This window comes from Onychomys torridus, chromosome 5 (genome assembly GCF_903995425.1).
Source record: "Onychomys torridus chromosome 5, mOncTor1.1, whole genome shotgun sequence".
Taxonomy (NCBI): domain Eukaryota; kingdom Metazoa; phylum Chordata; class Mammalia; order Rodentia; family Cricetidae; genus Onychomys; species Onychomys torridus.
Genome location: NC_050447.1, coordinates 70,152,788 through 70,171,246, shown reverse-complemented (window position 1 = coordinate 70,171,246; position 18,459 = coordinate 70,152,788). Strand labels below are relative to the sequence as shown.

The 18,459-nt window shown below is 46.8% G+C and overlaps 1 protein-coding gene across 4 annotated transcripts in view; it reads left to right on the top strand.

Annotated features, from left to right (window-relative positions):
- The first annotated feature begins 4,083 nt into the window (after window positions 1-4,083).
- The window catches only part of Sephs1 (selenophosphate synthetase 1), a 30,835-nt gene continuing 16,459 nt past the window's right edge, over window positions 4,084-18,459 (top strand). For 2 of the 4 annotated variants that reach the window (XR_004944960.1, XM_036186988.1), the window contains exons 1-5: window positions 4,422-5,096; window positions 6,895-7,145; window positions 11,975-12,078; window positions 14,672-14,779; window positions 15,880-16,034. Coding sequence is in view for 3 of the 4 variants with exons in the window: in XM_036186988.1 (XP_036042881.1) it covers window positions 4,894-5,096; window positions 6,895-7,145; window positions 11,975-12,078; window positions 14,672-14,779; window positions 15,880-16,034 (821 nt within the window). In the remaining variant the exon portion in view is untranslated. Of the gene's footprint in view, window positions 4,387-4,421; window positions 5,097-6,894; window positions 7,146-11,974; window positions 12,079-14,671; window positions 14,780-15,879; window positions 16,035-18,459 lie in introns of those variants that run through there. The other 2 variants (XM_036186989.1, XM_036186990.1) reach the window with 2 other exon arrangements.

Below are 18,459 nucleotides of genomic sequence, written 5' to 3'. Positions count from 1 at the left end.
ACTCCTCAGGCTGCAGTGGTGACGGTGCTGAACTGTGTCCGCCCCTGTGGAGCTTGTTCCTTCTGTTCTAGGGAAGACGCCTCCCTTGCCTCTTCCAGAAGCCAGTGTTTGTGGGCTGTCCTTGAACTGTCTCCTTGTGGTTGTATCACTCTCCATTCTTGGCCACCGTCTTCATGGAGCCGTCTTTTATGTGCCCATGTCTCCAAAAATACATTTTAAGAAAATAAACTATTTATGTGTAGTGTTTTTTGCCTGCATGCATGTTGCAGCTATCCATGCCTAGTTGTTTTGGAATATTTAACTATGCAAAGATGTGTTGCATTTGTTTATGTTTCAGAATATTTGTTTAACTATATAAAGATGTGTTGCTGTTTCACCTTGCCTGCCGAAGGCACCTGACTGGTCTAATAAAAAAGCTGAATGGCCAATAGAGAGAGAGGAGGTATAGGTGGGGCTTCTGGGCAGAGAGAGTAAGAAGGAGTAATTCAGGCTCAGGGAAAGAAGAAAAGGAGACGACGATGGAGATGCCAGGGGCCAGCCAGCCAGACATGAAGGAAGCAGCAAAGAAGCAGCAAAGAAGGGCATACTGAATAAAAGAAAGGTAAAAAGCCCTGAGGCAAAAGGAAGATGAAGAGAAACAGGTTAAATTAAGTTAAAAGAGCTAGTGAGACAAGCCTAAGCTAGGGCTGAGTATTCATAATTAATAAGTCATCTCTGCCTTTATTTGGAAGCTGGTTGGTGGCCCAAAGAAAATGCCAACTATACTTAGTGCCCAAGGAGGTCTGAAGAGGTCACTGGATCCCCTGGAACTGGAGTTAGGGATAGTGATGATGAACATTGTAGTGCTGGAAATCAAACCCAGGTCCTTTGCAAGAGCATCAAGTGCTCTTAACCACTGAACACCTCAGTTCCCCTCCCTCTTTTTTTTTTTTTTTTTTAAACAGGTTGCACTTCGTAGCCCAGGCTGGCCTAAAACTCAAATCCATGACCTGCCTCTGCTTCACAGGTGCTGGGACTGCAGGTTTGTACCAACATGTCTGGCTCTCTTTTCTCTTTCTTTTGGCATGCTTGGGTAGCTGTCTATGTGTCGTGTGTGATGCACATGTGGAGCAGTAGAGGATAACCTTAGGTGCCAGCCCTCCCTTGCCTTTCTACCTTATTTGAGACAAGATTGCTTCACTGCTGTGCAAGCCAGGCTGGCATCCTCCCACCTCCCCATACACACACTAGGACTACAGATACCTGCACTACGGCTTTTATGCCTGTTAAGTGGACTTTTATATGGGATGGGGGATTGGAACCCAGGTTATCAGGCTTGTACAGCAAACACTTATTCCCAAGGAACCATCTCCCCACCCTGATCCCTTTTCCTTAGAACACTTCCAGCCATTATATTTTTTTGTTCGTTTGTTTTCCGAGACAGGGTCTCTCTGTAGCGTTGGAGCCTGTCCTGGAACTCACTCTGTAGACCAAGCTGGCCTAGAACTCACAGGGATCTGCCTGCCCCTGCCTCCTGAGTGCTAGGATTAAAGGTGTGCACCACCACCGCCCGGCCAGCCTTTAGATTTAAGACCTGTCTGAATTTATCTTGATGCATTTTAACTTGATTTCATTTGCAAAGACTCCATTTCTACAAGAGTTCTTCAGTACTGTTGTTTTTGACAATGCTAGAGATGGAGCCCAGAGCCTCCCACATGCTGGCCCATCACTCTACTAGTAACCTAAACTCCAGCTAGCCCTATCTCTAAATGAGGCTGCATTCACACACACTGTGCAAGTGTGGTGTGACTTGAACATCTTTTTGAGAATGGGAGGACACAGCCAATTCATTGCACCTGCCAGCTGGTAAAATCTTATTTTTAGTAAGTCTTAGCATGGTAGTACAAGCCAGAGGAACTCCGTTTCAGATGGAGCCAAGAGAACGTGAGGATATTAGGGAGGTGGCTTCCTGGAATGGGGTTCTGAGGACCTCTTCAGGGGAGGCCTCAGGAAGGGCAGGCTGACAAGAAAAAAAAAGCTTAGAGGGAATGTGGTAGCCAAGAAATACATGTGGAAAAGGCATCATGTAGCACAAGAGGGGGGGGACAATGGCCCACTGGATTAGCTAGCCTCACAGGTCTAGTGCTGCCCCAGATGAATTACGGCATCTGTGGGTCCATCAGAAGACTCCTAGACTCCAGGAGTTTGGGGATTGGAGTGTAGAGCTCTGTGGTAGAACTCTTACCTAGCACGCACAAGGCTCTGGGTTCCATCCCCCAGAACTGTAAGAAAGGCAGAGAACTGTTTCAGAGATGCTGAAGATCTCTAGCCAGGGTCAGGGGACAGAAGGGATGCATCTGAAGTGCTTACTGACAGGTAGGGAAGAGCCCTTGGCTCACCCAGGCCTTCCATTTCCAAGTGGGCAGTGCTGGGTCCATGATCTCTCTCTGCAATAATCCTTCCTCTCTTTGACTCACTAGTCACCTGGTCCCCAAAATTAAAAACTGGGGGATCTGATGCTTACTCCTCTCTTCTGTACACATTCAATCACATCAAATCCTTTCCTGTGGCTGCCCCCCTCCACCTTCAATTCAAATACACATGCAGCCTTAGTACAGTTTCATCAGCACAATAACCCGATAACCAGAGCATGGCTTCTTCATCTCCACTGGGAAAGAGCATCCCATTATCACAGAGCTAAACTCCTTGGAGTGAAACACAAATCTCTACTGACCTCTGCTGTGTCATGAATCCCCCACATCCTAGAGCTTCTCTCTCTCTCTCTCTCTCTCTCTCTCTCTCTCTCTCTCTCTGTCTCTCTCTCGTGAAATCTTTTGCAAAATAAATAAAATCACGTTTTCAAACTGAGAGTCCAAAAAAAAAAAAAAAGTCACAATGCTCAAAAGCAAACTCCAGTTATTTAAAAGGCAGAGGGCAGAGGTATCTTTATAACACTCTCCCTCTGGTTCCAGAGCCCTGGAGTGGTACCTGGTGACTGTGTTTGTGCCCTCTCTCCCGACCATTCACAGGAAACTCCATGGACATCAACAATAAAGTGAAGTCTAACGCTAAGGAGCTCAGGTGCCACTGTATTCTCCCAAATGTACTGTGGAGAAAAAACACAAAGACAGGAGGCACTTGCGTCCATCTGGCCACACTTTGCATCCTAGATTCCAGTCCTAAGAAACTGGTAAACGGCAATTTCAGGAATGAAAAGGACATTTGTGTAGCATGCAAACAAACCTAAAACAGCCATAAAAGCCCAGTTCGGTCACCCTCAACAATTCTGCTCCCAAATAATCTGGAATACAAGGACGTATTCCAAACCAAATTTGCACTGCTCAGCTTTCCAGGGAAGTCCTTGGAATGAAAGCACTTTGCATCTGCAATGCACTACCAAGTCGGAAATCTGAAGTTACTCCATGAAGTGAAACTGCATCACCAATGTCAATTCAAGCACACGGGACTTGTCTGCCATGTTTACTAGGACGTAGGAAGAACAAATGATGCAACCGGGCACCATAAACTCCCCCCTCTCCAAAATGCGCATCAAATATTCAAGAAACTTTACAGGGCATGTGCACATTTCACTGGGACTCCCCTGAACTGCGGAGCTAGGTTTAAACAATAGAATGAGGAAAAGATGGGAGTCACTGAGAATGAAGCGCGGGTTTAAGTTGATTTTCAAACGTCTCGCTGGGGCTGAGGCGTTTGTCCTTGGCTCCCGCACTCCTCGGTAAATTGTTCCCACGGTCACTGTCTCGAAGCAGCAGAGATGCGGGAGCAGGTAGCGCGTCCCGCGGGTGTTGCGGGGGTCGCACCCGACCAGGTTGTGCAGAAAACACTCTGGTGCTCTCCCGCGGATCGGTGGGGTGCGAAAGTAGGTGGCCCCATCACTCAAGGTTGCTACAACTGCAACTCGCAACTTTTGAAATCAATCTACCCCCCCCCCTCTTTTTTTTTTTTTTGCATCATGCAACGGATGCCACCGTTCCTTGGGTTTGCAACCCCCCACCCCTCCCCCGAGACCAATCATTGCCGCGCTCGGGCCTCTGCACAGCGCCCCCGCCCCCTTCCCGGGCCGCACGCAGCCACCACCACCGCCGCCACCGCCACCAGCAACACGGAGCCGCTCCGGCCACCGGCCCGCCGCCACTTAAAGGGAGGTGGCCGCTCTTAAAGGGACCCTCGCGCGCCCGGCCGGCGGGAGCGCGGCGGCCCGGTTCCCGGAGGGCCGCGCCCAGCCTAGGCCGAGCTCCACGCGGCGTCCAAGCGCGGGGCCGTGCCGCCGCCACCGGGAGCAGCATTTTTATTCAGGCGACGCTTAAGGGAGCCCGGCGCGCCCGGTGCATTGTGGGAGCGCCGCGGCCCGTTTTCGGGAGGAGGCGGAGGGCGCAAAGCGAGCCGGTAAGCGGCGGGCCTGGCGAGGGGGGGCGAGACAGCAGGCTTAAAGGGGAATATCGGGCCGCAGGCCCGGCGCGGCCGTTGCAAATCCCCCTCCGGGCCGCCCGGGACGGCCGGGGAGCCGTGCACCGGGGCCCTTCGCGCGCCCTGCCTGGAGAGGGGCCGAGCCCAGGGTTTGGTGGGGCCGCTTTAAAAAAGAAGCGCCGCCCGCGCCGCTGCCTCCTCCGCCGTCGCCGCCGCCGCAGCACGCGGGGCCGGGGAAGGAGGGAGGAGCGGAGGGGGAGGGCGGCGGCGGCCACGCAGGGGTTAATCTTTTCGCCCGCCGACATTTTTGTGTGGCGGCGCGGACGGGGAGCCCGCCCGCCCGCGCGCGCGCGCGCAGCGCCCTAGCCGCCGGTGTCCTGGCGCTGCGCCTTGGGCCTCCCCCGCCCCCACTCGGCCCTCGTGTCCCTCCGGTCCCCGCCGGCGACGGCCACCGCGGCTGCGGCGACGCCGGGCCTGTGGCGCGGCATGGCCCTGCCCGCGGCGCGGCACCGTACAAAGAACGCGGCCCGCGCCCGCCGCCGTGCCTTTAAAGGCGGCAGCCTGAGATTTAAGGTGTCCCCTGAGTGGCATCCTCCGCACCCGGCCCCATGGAGGGCGCGGGGCTTCGGCACGCACGCCGCGGCTCCCGGGCCTGTGTGCACGCGCGGGGCCCGGGGACTAGCGGCGAGGTAGGTCCGCTGCCCCGCTGCACCCCGTCGCCCGAGGCCGCCCCGCACGCGGGAGCGAAGGGGTTAAACGCGATCTCTAAATATTCATGTCATTGTTTTAAAGGTGTAAACATGTGGCTTCCAGGTTGGACTTACTCTCCTCAAAGCACATCCCAATTTCATCCCTCCCCGAATAGCTGGCGTTTCCTTTGAGGATAAGCCCATGTGACTCAACGTCTCCATCGACTTGAGTTTTAGAGCTGAGTTTTCTTGATGTAAGGTGTTTTTAAACTTTTCTAGCCAGAAAGTGTTGAGAAATAGAACGAGCAAAAAGAAAGGGACTCTGCAGAATCCCTTTCCTTCCTTTGGCTTGAGGGCATGCATAGGATTTGGAGGTAGGAAAACAGATTCCTTATGCAAATGGGGCTTTCCGGTTTCGTACCTGGTAGAGATGAGGCAGGGTTAAATGCAAGTTGTTGGTTGGTTGGTTGGTTTTTTTGCGAGGGAGTTTGCTGTTCCAAACCTTTCTTCAAAGTTGAATTGCAGTTCACACTTTTTCTGAACTAGCATCAAAAGTCCCACTCTTGGTAACTTGCTTGGTTCACGGCGCTCTTTAGAGAAGTTTGGTTTCTTTGAATGATGTACGAAGTCTGTGCCTGTAGTTTCCCGATGAAATCATTGCTCTTGTCATGTTTGTAACAACAGTTTGGATTACTGCCCAAATTTGGGCTTTGTGAAATTTATTTTAAATGAGTGATTACTGGGGGATGGAAAACTCTGTAAATGGGAATTATGATCTCCATCATAAATTTTATAGGAGAAGCCGATCCTAAAACTTGGGGTGTATGTAATCCTATGCCCAATAAAGCATCAGCCAGAAAGTTTGTAAACCCTGGGAGCACTTACTGATTTTTGATCTGGACGGAAGGCTGCAAACAGAGGAGCTTGTGCCAGAAATAGAGCGAGTGGTACCCAGAACGTGATACTAGTGCTTTTGTGTGATACTGTTTCATTTTGTAATGAGCAGTAGTTTTTTGTCAGTGGTGTGTGTACTGATTTGGGCGGGATGTTTGCTTTCTAGGAATGCTAAAAACAGAACTTTGCAAAGCACTCTTGAACACAGACCTCACTGTTTTACAGCCGCTGGAAGTGTTTGGGTTTGGCATTGTTATTTTGTTTTTTAAGTAGTGTCCTTTGGTGACTTCTCCCATTAGTTTGGTACTGTGTTGTCTGGTTGGGAAGGAAACTTGTTTTTAAAATCAGAATTTAATGTCAGGCATAGTGGTAGACACCTTTAATCCCAGCACTTGGGAGGTAAAGGCAGGTGCATCTCTGTGAAGCCAGTCTGGTCTACATAGTGAATTCCAGAACAGTCAGAACTATGTAGAGGGACTCTGTCTCAATTTTTAAAAAAATCCATGGGGTGCGTTTGTGTCCCGCTTTTTGCAGTTTCTGGTGGCTGTTTTATTCTGTGTGAAGTTTTCTAGAAAAGTCATAGTAGCTAGCACGTCTGCCTTCCAAAGCATAGAACTTTCAGTCTGACAAACAATACACACCAGCTCTCTTAGCCCTGTACCGCAGAAGAACATTGGGGAGCAACTGCCTGCCATCGGAGCCACCATTATAACCACACTCCCACCGACGGGTCTCCAGTAGGTGTCTGGTCTGTCCATCATCTGGAGCTCCAGCTTGACTGACAGTGGTCTAGGCAAGTCCAGGCCTTGCACCTTTCTCTGATGGGCGTTCACTCACTTGATTCTTGACAAACCCCAGTTCAGAGTCTTTTAACAGTGACTTTTTGTGTTTTGGCGGTACCTAGGTGGATCGAGAGAGAGGGCGGGGAGAGGCTGAACTGTGAAGAGTGTGGCCCCAGAACCATGTCTACTCGGGAGTCCTTTAACCCGGAAAGTTATGAGTTGGACAAGAGCTTCCGCCTAACCAGGTTTACAGAACTGAAAGGCACAGGCTGCAAAGTGCCCCAAGATGTCTTGCAGAAATTGCTGGAATCTTTACAAGAGAACCACTTCCAAGAAGATGAGCAGTTTCTGGGAGCTGTTATGCCACGGCTTGGTATGTATACCATTTCTTTGATACTCTGCCACCCAGAAGTGTGGTCAGCAGTTAACAACCAGATTTCTCCCTGTGTTGCTTCGTACTGTCGGGATCTCAGTAGCCAGTGTAACTGGTAATGTCACCTATTTAAAGGAAGAATTTAAAAAGTATCAGGGCATGTGGTTGGCAGGTTTTAAATTATAGAGTAAAGTGTGACATCGTTATACTACACAAGACATTTCTTTACTTTAATTTTTTGGTTAGCTGAGGATAAGCAGAAACTCCTTTCTCTCAAATGGCCTCTACAATGCCATGTTCTTTTCATTGCCCTAGTGAAGGTGTTGCCTTAAGGGCGGTGACTAGGAGTTCTTTGCAGATGTTTGGGTTGCAAACTTGGGGATGGGCCACACAAGACTGCAGCAGACTCAGGACAGAAGACTGGGGAAATAGCTTAGTTGGTAAAGGTCGAGGACCTCAGCGAGTTTGATCCTCCGTACTCATATCTTTAAAAGTAAGATGTGCGTGTGTGTGTGTGTGTGTGTGTGTGTGTGTGTGTGTGTGTGTGTGTTTTGGAGTATGCTTGTAATCCCAGGGCAGGGAAGGAGGAGACAGATGTGTCCATGGGGCTTGCTGGCCAGTCTAGCCTACTTGCTGATTCTCAGGTCAGTGACTATCTCAAAAAGAGGTGAGCCATCTCTGAGCACTGACACCTGAGGTTGTGCGCTGGCCTGTACATGCATGTACACATGTGCATTTGTACCCATACCTATCATCCGTACACATGCACACAAAGGAGAGAAGGGACAGCATGAATTTGAAATTGACCCCAGAGTACCAACTGGAGCTGAGAACAATATTGTTTTCTGTTCTAAGTTTTTTGTATCATTAGTGGTTTCCCTTGCTTAAACACAGAGCTCAGAAGAAATTCTAGGCTCTGAAATATAGTTCTTTGGGCGTATTTTATTATATGCATGATATAAAACAGGCAGAAGCTGACAAAGGGGCCATTGAGGAGTGCTTTCTGGTTTTTTTTTTGAGCTGAGGACCGAACCCAGGGCCTTGTGCTTGCTAGGCAAGCACTCTATCACAGAGCTAAATCCTCAACCAAGGAGTGCTCAGCCTGCTTTCTTGTTTTTGGGTGTTTTGTTTTGTTTTGTTTTTTGTTTTTTTGAGACAGGGTTTCTCCGTGTAGCTTTGTGCCTGTCCTGGAACTCACTCTGTAGCCCAGGCTGGCCTCAAACTCACAGAGATCTGCCTGCCTCTGCCTCCCGAGTGCTGGGATTAGAGGCGTGCACCACCACCGCCCGGCCTCAGCCTCCTTTCTTAAGGAACCCAGGACCACAACCCAGGGATCGCATCACCTGCAATGGGCTGGGTCCTCCCCCATCAATCACTAATTGAGAAAATGCCCTACATATAGCTGGATCTTATGGAGGTATTTTCTTTCTTTATTTTTTTTTCTATATATAATTTTCTAACTATTGAGTCTTTGAGAATTTCATAACGTTCACCCCAATCCCATTCCTTTCTAGTCCTTCCATGCCTGCTCCACCCTTATGGACTCTTCCTCAAAAGGAAACAGACAAGCAAAAGACAACAACCAAAGTTTGGCTCCTCCTCCGTCTTTTCCCTCCTCTTTGTCACATACTCATTTGTCAGTCGTAGTGGCCTTAGGAGCCACGGCGTGTCACGCAGTGCACCCTTTTGCCCAAACAGCTTTACCTGCAAATGGTCACTGCGATGAGTTGTTGGCTGGTTAAGACCTCTGGCTCCTGCTACACCATCAATACTGGACCCTCCCCAAAACTTCTCAGCTCTCCTGCTGTGCTCCAGCCATGGAGAGCCGGTGGCTACGGTTCTGGTGGCTACGGTTCTGCAGACTGGTCCCTCCACACATTCCAGCAGGTCATAGATTAGGTAGATGCTGGGGTGGGCCAACTCAAAGCCCTGAATGTGGGCCTGGGTGGTAGCTGAGTTAGTCAGTCCAGGCCTCCACTGGGCCTGCTACCCTCAGGCAAGGGTCAGGGTGAGCTCTCCTGCATGCATGGTGAGGGATGGGTCCAGCTCTCCCTTTGCAGAGGCATTGAGGTTCCCTCCTCTCGGATGACTTTAGCCTCTGTAAAGTGAACATCAGCTAGCCAGCACACTAGGTAACTAGCCAGCACACTAGGTAAGGGATGTTAAGAGCTGGAGAGAAAACTGTGAACTTTGGAACTAGAGTGTGATGACTGTGTTCTTGTCTTGATAGATGGTTTCAGTTTTTTGAGAACTAGAATTCTCTGTAGGTTGGCTTGAGTTTCTCGGTCTTGCATTTAACCTCGCCCAGGACCACCTTCCTCTGTTCCTCTACCTGGACTATTCCTGGCTTTCAATTTGAAGCTCTAGGGTTTTTTTTTGTTTGTTTTTGTTTTTTTAAATTTTAATTAATTTATTTAATTAATTAATTTATTTATTTTTTGGTTTTTTTCGAGACAGGGTTTCTCTTTGTAGCTTTGTGCCTTTCCTAGAACTAGCTTTGTAGACCAGGCTGGTCTTGAACTCACAGAGATCTGCCTGCCTCTGCCTCCCAAGTGCTGGGATTAAAGGCGTGTACCACCACCCGCCCGACGAAGCTGTAGTTTTTTAAGACCCATCTCAGATTTACCCCTTCTTCCTTCCTTCCAATGTCAGAGAAGGGTGTGTGTGTGTGTGTTATCACACCCAAGGCTATATGAATGCTAAACAGGCCTACTCTACTCCTGAGTTCCAGCCCCAGCCTCCCATAGATACTGTCCTGACTCCCTTTTTTTTTCCTTTGGATGAATGCCTATTGGTAGTATTCCTGGAGTCTGCATCCTCTCTGTAAGGTTTATCTCCTCTTCCTGTCAGTCATGTATGTTATGACCTACTTGATCTACAGTAATGTGTTATCAACCTAATTACAAGCCACAGTCCAGGATGGCACCTTGAACTCCAGTTTCTGGACAGTTTCCTCCTCTGCCACGTGCTTCTCTTAGTCTGTCCAGTCTAACTGAAGCAGTGGTCTGGCCTCATCCAGCTCACCACGCTCTCTCCTTTATATCAGTGCTTCAGACATTGTGGCTCCAGGTACAAATCTGACCTGCCACGGGTTTGTGAATAGAACTGCACTGGAATGCAGCCTCACTCATGTGTGAACATATCGTCTGCGGCTGTTTGGGTGACTGCCCCTTATGGAAGAAGTATGTTGTCCCAGCCTGCTTTCCTGTTGCTGTGATAAACACCGTGACCAAAAGCTGCTTGGGAGGAAAGGGTATTTGGCTTTCAGGTTACAGTCCCTCATCAAGGGAAGCCAAGGGGAGGAATGCTGTGTGCTAGCTTGCTCAGCTAGCTTTTTAAAGCAGCCTAAGGCCACTTGCTCAGGGATGGCACCACCCACAGTGGGCTGGGCCCTCCTATATCAATTCATTAACAATCAAGAAAATGCCCACAGACTTGCCTACTAGGCCAATCTGATGGAAGTAGGTCGTTAATTGAATTTCTCTCTTCTCAGATATGTCTAGATTTGTATCATGTTGACAAAAAATAACCAACACATTGTCAGTGATAATGTACAGCTAGCTGTCTTATTTAATAAGATCTTCTGAACTTCAGAATATTTTTCCAGCATCAGATTAATCATATCTACTAAGTCCCCTGCTCCAGAGGGCATCAGGATGTAATTTCTAAACAAGTTCTGTGTAGTATAGTGTTGTCTAAAAGTGTGATGGGCTCACTGGCCGGCCATCCTAGCTGAAGCTGAATCGGTTACATCTAGGTTCAGTGAGAGGCCTTGTCTCAAAAATCAAGGTGGAGAGTAAGATTGGGGAAGAAACCAGATGTTGACCTCTGCCTCTGGATGTATACATGTGCACATACAGAAATATGTATGGATACACAAAGGTGTAGAAAGTGCTTTGGAGAAACTAAAACAAATAATTGAATTACACAGGTACTAGGTATTTATAACACACTTGGTTAGAAACTTTGAATTCCTGCTTTGTCTTTTACCATTACATTTAGGCTAAATACTAACTGGTATTTTCTGTATGAAAATACAGTACAGATTCTCTTAGAAAAATAGAACACTGTCTAGTATGGTATGACAACATCTAGGTAATTAATATCTCAAACTAGCTGTCGATAAAATAACAACAGTTCCATTTATTTTTCACTTTCAAAGAAGTTCTGTGTAAGCCAGGTGAGGCGGTACATTATTGCCAGCACTTGGTAGGCAGAGAGACAATCTGAGCTCTGTGAGTTTGAGGCCAACCTGGTCTACATAGTGAATCTAGACTAGCCAGGGCTAAGTAGAGAGAATCTGTCTCAAAAAAAAAAAGACATCAATCATATGATTCAAGAATATAAAATAATACAAGAAAATGTTCAAAGCCTCAGTAAGATTCAAATTTTTTGCCATATTATATCTTGGTGAATTAATTTTATTCATATTTCCTATCCTATGCTGGTTATATTTCATATTTATTTCAGTTATGCTTTTTTTTTAGATTTATTTATTTATTATGTATACAGTGTTCTATTTGTATGCATGTCTGCACACCAGAAGAGGGCACCAGATCTCATTACAGATGGTAGTGAGCCACCATGTGGTTGCTGAGAATTGAACTCAGGACCTCTGGAAGAACAGTCAGTGCTCTTAACCTCTGAGCCATCTCTCCAGCCCCACAGTTATGCTTCTTGATGGCACATGCATAGTTGGTTGGCAGTGTGGAGTTTGCTATCTTATTGTCTTATTGTAGAAATCTTCCTGCAAAATGTTGCTCATACAAGATTAAGAGCTTTTCTTTTCCCCTTGTATTTTTGGTTGCTGGCAACGCTCATCTTCCCAGGCATTGGGATGGATACTTGCGTCATTCCTTTGAGGCATGGTGGTCTTTCCTTGGTTCAAACCACAGATTACATTTATCCGATCGTTGACGACCCTTACATGATGGTAAGTTTGACCTTGTGTATTTTTGTAATTGAAACTAAAGCTTTGGTTTTGGGTTTTGGCTGGGTTTTGTGTGTGCCTTTGGGTTTGGGTTTTATGTTTATTTGTTGTGTTTTTCTGCTTTTGCTCTGTCCCATGACTCCTGCAGTCCCAGCAGGCAGACGTGTCTCCTCTCACACTTGACACTGCATGAATCAAGTAGGACAGGGACATCTCTGCTGCTTTTATACCTGAAGGTGCATAACAGCAGCGTTGTTTTGAGAGAGTGCTGGTGATTGGTGGTATTCTCTGTGTACTTTCCTTGTACCTGTCTCTTTGTATTTGCAAAATTACTGGTCTTTTGTTTCTGGCTGGAGATGTTGCTATACTCTGTAATAACACTGATTAAATGTTTCCTCCTACAAATAAGGGAGCTTTCAAATCTCATCACAATTGGAGGGAGACACACACACACACACACACACACACACACACACACACACCAGGGTTTCTCTGTAGCTGTGGCTGTCCTAGAACTCTCTGTGTAGAGCCTCAAACTAGGAGATGTGCCTTCCTCTGCCTCCTGAGTGCTGGGATTAAAGGTGTATGCCACCATGCCTGGCTCACTGACAATTAGACTTCTTCAACTTTTATTCTTGTAAATGTTAGGATAAATTGGTTATCACCTACCCAGCCACCTGCATGCCCACTCACCACTGTATTCTTTGTCCACTCTGTGGTCTTGCAGACCACTGAACTAAAGTTGTAACTACTGGGCAGGGGAGATGGCTCAGTGGGAAAACTATTCCCATGTAAGCATGAAGACCCCAGCACCCAAGTAAAAGGTTGAGTGTAGCAGCACACATACATCTCTAATACTGATGCTGAGAAACAGCCACAGGAGGGTTCCTGGGTCTTGCTGAATGGTTGAGATCCAGGTTCAGTAAAGACCTTGTCTTGAAAATAAGGTAGAGAGTGACTGAGGAAGATATCGGATGTCAGTCTCTGTCCTCCACAGGCACATGTGCGCACACACAAAGTTCTAGCTACTGTGTAGATACATTTTCCCATCATTCATTATGTGCTTACAGCCAGCAGCCTTCTAATCTGCCTATTTAACCCCACTATCTAAGAACGGGAAGATCCCACTTGTTTAAGACTGCCAGGTGTCCTTCCTGGGTGGTAAGGACACTGGGATCAAGCTTTCCATGTAGGAACTCAGGCCATGGGGAGGGAAATGGGAACATTTCCCTCTTGGGTACAGTGGGAATAAACAGGTTATTAAGAAGCATATTCCGGGGCTGGAGAGATGGCTCAGAGGTTAGGAGCACTGACTGCTCTTCCAGAGGTCTTGAGTTCAATTCCCAGCAATCACATGGTGGCTCACTACCATCTGTAATGAGATCTGGTGCCCTCTTCTGGCCTGCAGGCTTATGTGCTATATACATAATAAATAAATAAATCTTTAAAAAAAAAAAAAAAAGAAGAAGAAGAAGCATATTCCCCGTAAAGCAGCACATCCATGTGTCCCTCCTTCCAAGGGGCAAAAGCCTAGTATCTCTTAGAAGATTAGAGAGCAGCCAGTACATGTCTGCCCCATTGCCCTTGATGCTACCTGTAGGCCCTTGGTGTTGACTGGGTCTGCAGAAAGAAGGCTGCAGATGTGTCTGGCATTAGTATGAACATGAACAGCCATTACAGATGACATACCACATTCATGTTGATTATCCATATGCCCAAAGGAAACCTTGTTATTTTTCTCATTACTGTCTGTAAAAACAGATAATTTAGACAATGACAACATTCAAAAAGTCTTCCAGAGCAATAGAGTCTTTATTGCCACATTCCTATTGGATATTGTTTAAATTCCTCATAAAGCAATAGAATTTACTGGGAAATGCTTTTCTTTCAATTTGACTTTTGGGCTGTATGTTTTTTATTTCTTTTATATTTGTTTCTCAAACAAGATGATTTTTGGCCGGGTGGTGGTGGTGCAGGCCATTAATCCCAGCACTCAGGAGGCAGAGCCAGGCGGATCTCTGTGAGTTCAAGGCCAGCCTGGTCTACAGAGCAAGATCCAGGAGAGGCACTAAAACTACACAGAGAAACCCTGTCTCAAAAAATAAAAAACCAAAAATATTGTTTTCCTGTTTATTTCTTAAAGTTTGACAAAAAAGCTGCACAAGTTTCTTAATCTATCAACATAAACCATCTTCTGTTCTATAACCAGCCAAGGCAACCCTTCCCTGTGGTCTGCTGAGTTTGCCTTTAGGTGACTGACTGTATTAGGCCTCTTGCTCCTTGGTCTCTCCCACACAGACAGGCGCTAACTGCTTCTCTACCTGATACCCCACCCCACCCCATCTTCAGCCAGGGCTCTGAAATTTAGTGTGGGGAAGAATGTGAATTCTTGGTTCTGCTCAGTCAGGGGAGAGGAGCTGGGGGAGTTGGACAGTTAAGGGGGGGTAACCAGCTGAGAGTCATGGCCTATAGCCTGGGAGCTGCCCTGCCTGGAAAGCCCCAGGTCTCGGAGGCCACTGCTGCGTCGGCTCCATCTTCGTTTGTACAGATGGAAAATCCCTGGCTGTGTTTTCTCACATCTCTGCTCTCTTCCTAGGGCAGGATAGCATGTGCTAATGTCCTCAGTGACCTCTATGCAATGGGCGTCACCGAGTGTGACAATATGCTGATGCTCCTTGGAGTCAGTAATAAAATGACTGACAGGGTAAGTCAGATGTTCACTCACTGGGATTTGTTGGACTTCATTTCACATTTACAGACATGGTCTCAAGTACGCAGCCCTCCACTTAGGGGCGTCTATCTGTAAATTAAAATTAGCGTACCTAGTCTTTTCCCACCGCCTCCTCCTTCGCTCTCAACAGAAAGCTGAACTTTTTTGAGGAGGGGGAGACTCGGTAAAGCTTGCCTGTACTACTAGAACCTTAGTACAGGCCTGTGAATCAGGCATTGCCTCGCTGCCTCAGAACTGAGACCAGTTCCATAGCAAGCAGTCTCTACGGGCCACGGCTCCACGCTTTCACACACTCGTGTTTCTTTTTGTGTTACCGCCCAGTAGCTTGTTCTTTGAAGCAGGGATGGATCTTTACTTATTTTTGTTTTATGTGAGTGAGTATTTGCCAGTGTGTATGTAAGTACACCATTTGTGTGTCTGGAACTGGAGTTAGGTAGTGCTAGGAACCAAACTCAGGTCTCTGCAAGAGAAGCCATGCTCTTAACCATTGAGCCATCTCTCCGGCCCCATTATTTAGGTTATTTTTGAGAAGATGTGTTTTTATTTCCGTATTCAACCCCAATCAGTTTGCCATGATTTACTGATAACCCAGTTTTCTGTGGTCTTTTTTCTTTTAAACCTGGGGGTGTATGCTTTGACCAGTAGTAGCTAGTGGTCTCAGCAAGGACTTTGCTGCGGATATTACTTCACAGCTCTCAGCAGGTCTTCCCATTCCTTCTTAAACATAAGCCTCTTTGAAAGCAGGGCTGTGGCTAGGTAGTTAACTTGTCTGGTGCCCGTCAGGACCAGCAGAGAGCTGACTTCTAAGAGTCATCAGCCTCTGGGCCAGGCCTGTGGCAAATGGCTTTCCTCTCCCTACTCTTGCCCGGGCCTCGTTCACTTGGTAACTCACACACCTTCCATTTGTTAGCACGCTCAGAGCTGGAGGGCTCCCTGCTTTCCTGTACGTACCCTGTCCGTCAGCTTTTGGTTCTCTGAAGGCTTTATCTTTCTACAGTTACAAATGTAGAACCATTCTTTCTGGGTTTTGAACAGAATTGCATGACTTTTCATCTGTGTCCTTTTAACCCTAGGAAAGGGATAAAGTGATACCGCTAATTATACAGGGTTTTAAAGATGCGGCAGAGGAAGCGGGGACCTCTGTAACAGGGGGCCAAACAGTGTTAAACCCCTGGATTGTTCTAGGAGGAGTCGCCACAACTGTCTGCCAGCCCAATGAATTTATCATGTAAGTTGGCTTTGTGTCATGTGTCGGAACCTATTTTTCTCTCATTCTATCTAAAAATAAGGTGTACTAAGGTCCCATTCACTTGCTATACAACTCACCCATTTCAGGTGTGCTGTTCAGTGGGTTTTGCCTATCCAGAGTATAGAATCACCAGGGTCCTTACGATACTTCATCACCCTGAGCAGAAACGCTCCCACTCAGTTACTGTCACTTGCTGGTCCTTCATACACATCTTTGGTTGGTGTCTCACTTAGTATATTAACATGGAGTATTTTTATATTCATAGATTTTGTAGCATATATCTGAACTTTGGTCCTATTTTTGAGTAATTTTAGACCTTATAAATTTCACTTAACAAAAATATATACCACGTTATTCAGCATTTTATTTGTCTATTTTTTTGCCTTAGCTTTTTGAGACAAGGTGTCATTCTGTATCTCATACTGACCTCAAACTCATGATCCTCCTGCCTCAGCCTCCTTAGTATAAGAATTGCAGGTAAGTGTGGCCTTGACAGCTGTTCTGATTTTTTTTTTTTTTTAAGATTTATTTATTTATTATATATACGGTGTTCTGTCTGCACATAGACCTGCATGCCAGAAGAGGGCGCCAGATCTCATTACAGATGGTTGAGAGCCACCACGTGGTTGCTGGGAATTGAACTCAGGACCTCTAGAAGAGCAGCGGGTGCTCTTAACCTCTGAGCCATCTCTGCAGCCCTCTGATCTTGTTTTAATGTACGTGGGATTGAACACAGCTGCTTGTGTCTGTTAACCATGTGCTCCAGCACTGAGCTCTACCTCCATGGCAGCGTTTTCAGTGCACAGTTCATTGGTTTCTAAGTACAGGCTCGAGCAGTCATCAGCCTCTCCAGTAGCCAGAACATTTGCATCCATGCAGCAAACCTATCTGCATGCAGACATTTCCAGTTTCCTCCTCTCCGAATGCTCTGGAGACCAGAAAGCTGCTTTCTGTCTTTAAGGATCTGCCTGTTCTGAGCACTTTATATAAATGGAACCATTCTCTGTAGGACATTTTTTAATTGTTGTTTGTTTGGTTGTTTGGTTGGTTGGTTTTTCCAGGCAGGGTTTCTCTGTGTAGCCTTGGCTGGCCTTGAACTCACAGAGATCCACCTGCCTCTGCCTCCCAACCACTGGGATTAAAGGTATGTATTACCACCACTCGACTCCATAGTGCTTTTTACGGCCTAATAAGCTTATTTGTATATACCACAATTCTGCTCACCGGTTGGTAGAATTTTGAGTTGTTTTCTCCTGTTACTATGAGTGCTCTCTACAGGTGCAGTTTTGTTTTGTTACTTTGTGTATGCACAGACACAAGTTCTCCACATCCCCTCTAGAAGTTGTGCTGTGATGTCGTTCTGCTCATAGCCAGGCCAGCTAGTGCAGGTGACATCCCACTGTGGTTTTGATTTGTGTTTCCTTGATGACTGATAATGTCGGGCATCTTGTCTTGTCGCTTTCTTTGGGGTGGGAGAGCATTTCTCTGTATTCTTTGGAGATGGATATCAACACAGATTTTCACTTTCCACGTTTGATGTTAAGAAAAGGCACTCTCAGGCTGGAGAGGTGGCTCAGCTGTTAAAGGCTAGGCTCAAAACCATAAAATACAAGAAAAGGCACCCTGTCCTATTTTTTTGAAGTTAGTAGAAATTCCATCTAATTGTTTTACTATGTGTTTATCTATTTATTTATGGGGGCAGGAGGCAACTTGCAGGAGTTGATTCTCTGCTATCACATGAGTCCTACGGATTGAACTCAGGCCCTGAGAGTTGGTGGCAAGTATCCACTGAGCCATATCACTGGCCCTTTCTTTAGTTTTTGATGAGTCAGTAGTAGCTATATGTTAATCTGGGTCAGAATTTAAAAGATGTAAAAGAATCTACAGTAGAGTGGCTCTTATCTGTGCTGAGGCCCCAAGTTTCCCATCCTAGGCACCCTCTTACTAGTTTTGTGTATTTGCTATTGACATTTTGGTTATGTTTGGTTATTTTGATATCATAACTAACACTCCAAGTAGTAATCTTAGAGCAGGTCATTAGGACAAGTTCTAGGAATCCCTAGGTCAGGGATGTACCAATAATGCTGAGAGCCTGCCCTTCATAAAGGCTCTCCCAGGATCCACTCCCAGCAATGAACAAATCAGCCAGATTCTCCATATCCTGATTGACAGTGGATTAACAGACTTAATCTTTGCAGTTCTGCTTGGTGGTTTTTGTTGGTTTGTTTTTCTGTTACTGGGGGGTTGAACCTCAGGCCTTGTGTATGGAAGGAAATGGCTCTGCTCTTGAGCGATCCTTGCTTACTTACTCTTGCTGTTGAGCGATCCTTGCTCACTTTGGCATGCTCTCTTTCTCTCTCAGTTGTTATTTTGGCTGTTGTGTAAAGCAAGGTTTGATCTTCCT